The sequence below is a fragment of the Monoraphidium neglectum genome (genome assembly GCF_000611645.1).
Source record: "Monoraphidium neglectum strain SAG 48.87 unplaced genomic scaffold scaffold03736, whole genome shotgun sequence".
Lineage (NCBI taxonomy): Eukaryota > Viridiplantae > Chlorophyta > Chlorophyceae > Sphaeropleales > Selenastraceae > Monoraphidium > Monoraphidium neglectum.
This window is the reverse complement of record NW_014009893.1, coordinates 1-5,764: the sequence shown is the minus strand read 5'-3', so window position 1 is coordinate 5,764 and position 5,764 is coordinate 1. Positions and strand designations below refer to the sequence as shown.

Sequence of the window (5,764 nt, the reverse complement as noted above, 5' to 3'; positions counted from 1 at the left end):
CGCCCCGCCCCCGCCAGGCGGCCGGCCGCCCCGTGCCGACGCAGCTGATGAACGTGCTGCTGCGCGCCATCGCGCGGCTGGGCGGCAACGTCACCGCCGTCGGCAAGGCGTTCGACATGTACTCGCACTACGGCGCCGCGCACGACGCCGACAGCTACACCTGCGTCATGGAGTCCTGCGCCGCCGTCGGCAAGGCGCGCCGGGGGCCCCCGCCGCGCAGCAGCCCCCCCCCTCCTCGCGGGTACTCGCCCGCCCAGCCCCGCCGCCTGCCACGCGTCCCTCGCGCCCCGCGCGCACGCCCTCGCGCCCGCCTCGCAGCCCCGCTGACGCGCCCCGCCGCCGCGCCCCCAAACCTCGCCCGCCGCCCGCCAGGTGGAGCCGATCCAGGGCCTCCTGGTCCACATGCGCTCCCAGGGCGTCGCGCCCACCAGCGCCAGCTACAACCTGCTGCTCGCGGCCGCGCTGGAGGCCAAGGACCTGCGGACCGTGATGGGCCTGCTGACGCGCCAGCAGGGGCGCCCCTCGGCGGTCGAGGGCCTCGTGCTCGACCCGGCGGTCCTCGAGAAGCTGCTGGTGCTCGCATACAAGGCCGGCAACGGCGCCGCGGAGGCGCTGATCCACACGACGATGATGCGGCGCAAGATGTACGGGAGCCTGCGGAGGGCCGACGCGGAGATCGACAGGCTCAGCCGCGGCGGCGGCGGCGGCGAGCGCGGGCCTGCTTCGGGGCGGGCGGAGGGGCGGCAGCAGCAGGGTCGGCAGCAGCAGGGGCAGCAGCAGCAGGGGCAGCAGCAGCAGGGGCAGCAGCAGCAGGGGCAGCAGCAGCAGGGGCAGCAGCAGGGGCAGCAGCAGGACCGGTCGCAGCAGGAGGCGCTGCGGCAGCCTGCGGGCGCAGGGCAAGACCGCGACGCGGGCGATGACGGGGACGCAGCGGGCAGCAGCGCGGCAGCACAGCAGCAGCAGCTGCTGTCGCAGGACGAAGACAAACTGGAAGCGCCGGCGTCGGGCGCGCGGGCCGCAGCCGCGGGCGCGGCAGGCCAGCAGGAGGCTGGCGCCGCAGCGGCGGCGGCGGCGGCAGGGGCGGCGGCGGCGGCGACAGACGGGTGGACATCCCAGGCGTTCGTGGGCCTTGCGGAGGCTGGCAGCGCGGGCAGCCACCTGGACGAGCTCGCGTCTGCTGCTGCAGGTCACGGAGCGGGGTCAGATGTCAGCAGGGATAGTAGCGGCTCCACTGCGGGTGCTGGCAGCGGCGGCGGCAGCGGCAAGGCCTAGCACGGGCCGCCCTGAGGAAGGGCTGCGCCCTGTGAGGCTCGCGGATTCAGTGGTACAGCTTAGTAAGCAAAGCTTTGTGCGTGATGCGTCAAGCTTAGTTCCTTAGGCAATGAGAGTCAGCAGACATTCGCAACGGGTGTCACGGGGCTGTGCCGCTGGGGCTCAAAGCAAAGCGGGCGTGCCAGCAGCCAGTGGCAGTCGTCGCACCGCTGTGCCATGCACGACGCCCTGCTGTTTTCGCGAGCCATTGAACCCATCCACTCAATTTTGACGAGGACTGCCAGCTATGCCATGGTATAAGGTCGCCTGAAGCCCCTGGGGCGCCCGTCAGCATTAGCCAGGAGCGTCAGCTGCACGCCCTGCGTGCCCTGGCTACACCCACACAACACCACTTGCATTCTGGCCTCGTTGTTCCTGTCTTCCTACGGTTCGTGCACGCAATCTATATCTTGCTTAGTATTCACTTGCATTTGGTCTCCTCAATCGCCTAACAAACCGATTGGCGTGGCAGCAGATCATCGTTGGCAACACAAGCGCAGCAGCCGGCCATGGCGAGCTCGTGGGATCAGTACATTGACCACCGTGAGTGCCGGCTACGCCGCTCTCGGCGCAGTTTGCCGTGACCGGAGGGCACACTGCCCTGCAACTCACTCGTTCTCCCCCGCCCGCATGCGCAACGCAGTCCTTGTGGACCTCCCTCATGGTGGCAAGCTCTCATCAGCGGCCATTGTGGGCCAAGACGGCGGCGTTTGGGCGCAGAGCCCAGGCTTCAGCGGGATCACCCCTGAACAGGTGCGGAAAAGCATGGATGGCCCGAACATCGTGCTTATACGACGCAGTATCAATGCGATAGGGCGCTTAGCATCGGCGCGCCGCGTCCAACGATATGCAAGTGCACAACCCAGCGCCGCCATGCAGCTGCAGCGGACCTCTGATGGGACAGCAGCTTCGAGCTGAGGCGCGCTCGTTCCCTTCCCTCCTCCTCCCTCTTCGTCGACCCTGCGCCATCTGCCTGTTCCAAGCAGGTCACCGCCCTCATGAACGGCTTTGCGTCGCTCGAGAAGGACGGCCACGCGGGCGAGTTGGGCGGCAACGGCATCAAGCTTGGCGAGGTCAAGTTCCAAGTGGTGCCCGGTGATGAGACGGTGATCCGCGGCAAGTCCAAGGGCGGCGGCCTGTGCGTCAAGCGCACCAACACCGCGCTCGTGATCGGGGTGTACGACGAGCCCGTCGCGCCCGGCGACTGCAACGTGGTCGTGGAGAACTTGGGGGACTACCTGAAGAGCATGGAGTACTAGGCGGCGGCCTCTCCGCCAGCCCCTCCGCCCGTCGCGCCTGGAGGAAGCGGGGGACTGGCCGGTTCCTGGCGGCAGGGCAGCGGCTCACAGGCTCGTGGCGTCGCACGGGACGGAGGGGTGCCTGCGCCAGCGCTGCCCCGTCGGCCATTTTTAATGGGGCCAGTGGCGCCGCGGCCCATTCGCAGCTGCGACGACGAGGTGGCTCAGAAGTGCTGCCTCTGCCATGCAGGCGCGTGCGCGCGCGAACCAGCCCTGCCCGTGCGTTGCACGCGCGCATCCGCTCTGCAGGCTGATGGAACGCCCGCAGGGCAGAACTCGATTAGTGGGCCACGCGGTGGCCGCTCCCTCCACACTAGAGACATGCGGCAGTGCTGTTGCCCTGCACAGCGCAGCGGGCAGGCACACCTGCAATCGATCGGTGTGCGCCGCCCACCCTAGCCTCCTCGCCCTGCGTCTCTGCGGCAGGATTGCATGACCTGTGCGCTCTCACTCGCAGACGCTCTCTGTTCTGAACATTTGTAATGTCCCTCCCAGCATGGCACGCAGCAATCATGGCGGGCTGTGTAGTGAGCTCAGACATAAAATCAGATTGACAGCTTGGAGTGCCTAGAGAAGCAGGCTCGCTTGCACAGCGCCTAGCCCCGCCTGCTCCCAAACACTCAGCTGCATGGGCTTGCGCACTGTGTGTGCAAGCAATCAATTACTGAAGGTGTTCCACAAATGACGATAAGCGAGAGGCACGCAGTTGTGGCTGCAGTCTACAGCGCCACATGTACCTGTGTTGGCATCAGGTGTCAAGGTCGGTGCAGTGACAGGTGGGTGCGGCACCGCCGCGCTCTGGGTGTACCAAGTGGAGCGCCAAGTGTGGAAAAGGATAGACCTGCAGGGTCAGTGGGCGTAGCACGCCTGGACAAAGCAGGCCCAAGGTTTGTCTTTGTTGCCTGCACACCCGTCCAGGCAGCTCGGATCGGGGAAAAGGGATCCTCTTCGTCGCCAGCGGCTCAAGTCTTTCACAACAAGCAGAAAGAGTTTCACATATCAACTTACCTTTACTCTAGGGAGGCGGGTCGGGTGGCTCGTGGGGCATTCGCTGTGTGATCGAGCAGGTGGGGCCTGCGTGGGCGTCGCACTTGTAGATGGGAGAAAAGCCACCAGTCGTCGGTGATGCATGCCCTGGCAACAAGGAGGGCACCAGCAAGCGGCGTCGGCGTGTCTGCGGCACTGCTGTGCTCCGCCGCGACACCAGCGCTGAGCACCCTGCCCAAACGCACGCCCCCTTGCTCCGTCCGATGCGGTCGGCGCACACCATGCCATACCTTACCAGAGAGGTCTTCTGGGCTCAGCTTTGCATCCCAAGGGTGGGGGTGACGACAGCGGCGATGGCGCAGCCGCAGCAGCAGCGGCAGCAGCAGCAGCAGCAGCAGCAGCAGCAGCAGCAGCAGCAGCAGCAGCAGCAGCAGCAGCAGCACCTGCGCCACCTGCTGGACCTGTCCGACGACGATGACGAAGACGGCGACGTCTGCCGCATCTGCCGCATGGGCTCGGCGCCCGCCAATCAGCTGTACTGGCCCTGCAAGTGCAGCGGGTCCATCAAGTTCGTCCACCAGCAGTGCCTGCTCGACTGGCTGCAGCACTCTGGGCGGCTGCAGGCGGGCGCATTCTGCGAGGTGGGGGCCAAGGGGACGGGCGGCGGGGCCCTCTCAAATGATGGGGCTGCAGAGGGCCGTGCTCTAACGGCGGGCGGGCAGCAAAGCGGCATCCGCAGGGCGTCAAGCCAAGCAAGCAGCTTTCCATCCGGGGCCTTTCTGCGCCCTCACACGCCCCAACCCTTCCAGGTGTGCAAGCACCCCTACAGCTTCACGCCGGTGTACGCGGAGGACGCTCCCAGCAGGCTGCCGTGGCACGAGCTGATGTGGGGGCTGGTCGGCCGTGCGGCAAAGGGCGTGAGGCTCGCGCACAGGGTGAGCAGGGGCTGGGAAGCGGGGGCGCGGTAGCCCATGATGCGCGGCGCCGAAGAAACGGCGGCCGCCCAGTGGCAGAACTTGTGGCCGGGCACGGTCCCCCTAGCGGGCCGGCGACCGCGCGTTGGCGCAGGGCTTAGCTGGCAGCTGCCAGTCAGCGCTGCATGGCAGGTGGCGGCGCCTTGTCGGAGTCGCGCGTTGATACCTCGTACCCTGCACGCCCGCAGGTGTGGGTGGTGTCGTCCTTCTGGCTGGTGCTGGTGCCGTGGCTCACCTGCCTGGCGTGGCGGCTGGCCTTCCTCTCCGCGTTTGGGGACGTGCCGAAACTGCTGCGCGCGCGCTGCTCGCTTCTGGCGGCCGCTACAGACTGCGTCCAGGTCAGCGGCCCCGCGGCCGCGGCCAAGGGGGCAGCACACGCGCCTGCACAGGAGCGCGCGCGGCAGCTCAGGCCGGGGTCGGCCCGGCCCGGGCGGTTCCTTCGCCTTGCAGCAGCCAGCCGAGGGAATTCCCCGCTTGCCGTTCGTACCCGACCCTGGAACATTCCCACTTCACACATCCGCCTGCCGCCGGCTTTGCAGGGTTCTGTCCTGTCGATCTTGATCGTGCTGCTGAACATGGGATTCACCAGTCTGAAGGATTACGTGCGCGGCTGCATCAGGGCCCTAGAACAGCAGGTGGTGCGCGGCGGCGGCGGCGGTGCGGCCGCAGCAACGGAGGCGGAGGCGGAGGCAGCGGAGGTGGCGGCGGCGGCCGCTGCGGATGCTGCAGAGGTGGAGCCAGTTGCGCCGCCACGGCGGCACGCCGAGGCGGAGGCGGCGGCGCGGCCTTTGCTGGCGCCGAGCGTGGGCGCGGAGGGGGATGCAGCGGCGGCGGCGGGCGTGGACGCAGGGGCCGACGGGGCGGCGCGTGCGGGGCAGCAGCAGCTTGGAGAAGGAGCGGGAGACACCGCGGCGGCGGCAGGGCCCAGCACAGACGGGTCGGCGGGGTTGGGGGCAGAGGCAGCAGCGACGGCGTCGGCAGGGCGAGCAGGTTTGGCGGCGCAGGCGGGCGGCTCCAGCAGTGGGTCTGGGAGCAGCAGCGACAGCAATTCGGCGGGCGCGGCCGCGCCTGTTCCGGCAGCAGCGAGAGACGCGGCACTGGACACAGATGCCGCGGCTGCCGCAGCAGCAGGGCGTGGCGCCGGCGCCCCCAACGGCGGCGCCGCCAGGCAGCAGGCCCCGCCCGAGCCCGCCC

General features: G+C 68.6%; 3 protein-coding genes across 3 annotated transcripts; all 3 read left to right on the top strand.

The window, feature by feature from the left end:
* Nucleotides 1-47: 47 nt before the first annotated feature.
* On the top strand, nucleotides 48-1,272 carry MNEG_13290 (hypothetical protein; the record flags this gene model as incomplete). Its single annotated transcript, XM_014038240.1, has 2 exons — nucleotides 48-185; nucleotides 373-1,272. 2 exons carry the CDS (start codon nucleotides 48-50, stop codon nucleotides 1,270-1,272), a joined length of 1,038 nt encoding a protein of 345 aa, XP_013893694.1.
* Nucleotides 1,273-2,309: 1,037 nt separating this feature from the next.
* MNEG_13289 (hypothetical protein) lies at nucleotides 2,310-2,570 on the top strand (the record flags this gene model as incomplete). The annotated part of the gene is made up of 1 exon (XM_014038239.1): nucleotides 2,310-2,570. One exon carries the CDS (start codon nucleotides 2,310-2,312, stop codon nucleotides 2,568-2,570), a length of 261 nt encoding a protein of 86 aa, XP_013893693.1.
* A 1,379-nt stretch (nucleotides 2,571-3,949) lies between these two features.
* MNEG_13288 (E3 ubiquitin-protein ligase MARCH6) lies at nucleotides 3,950-4,531 on the top strand (the record flags this gene model as incomplete). Its single annotated transcript, XM_014038238.1, has 2 exons — nucleotides 3,950-4,237; nucleotides 4,406-4,531. Coding segments are annotated over 2 exons (414 nt in total), but the record flags the coding sequence as incomplete, so codon positions are not given.
* Nucleotides 4,532-5,764: the final 1,233 nt, after the last annotated feature.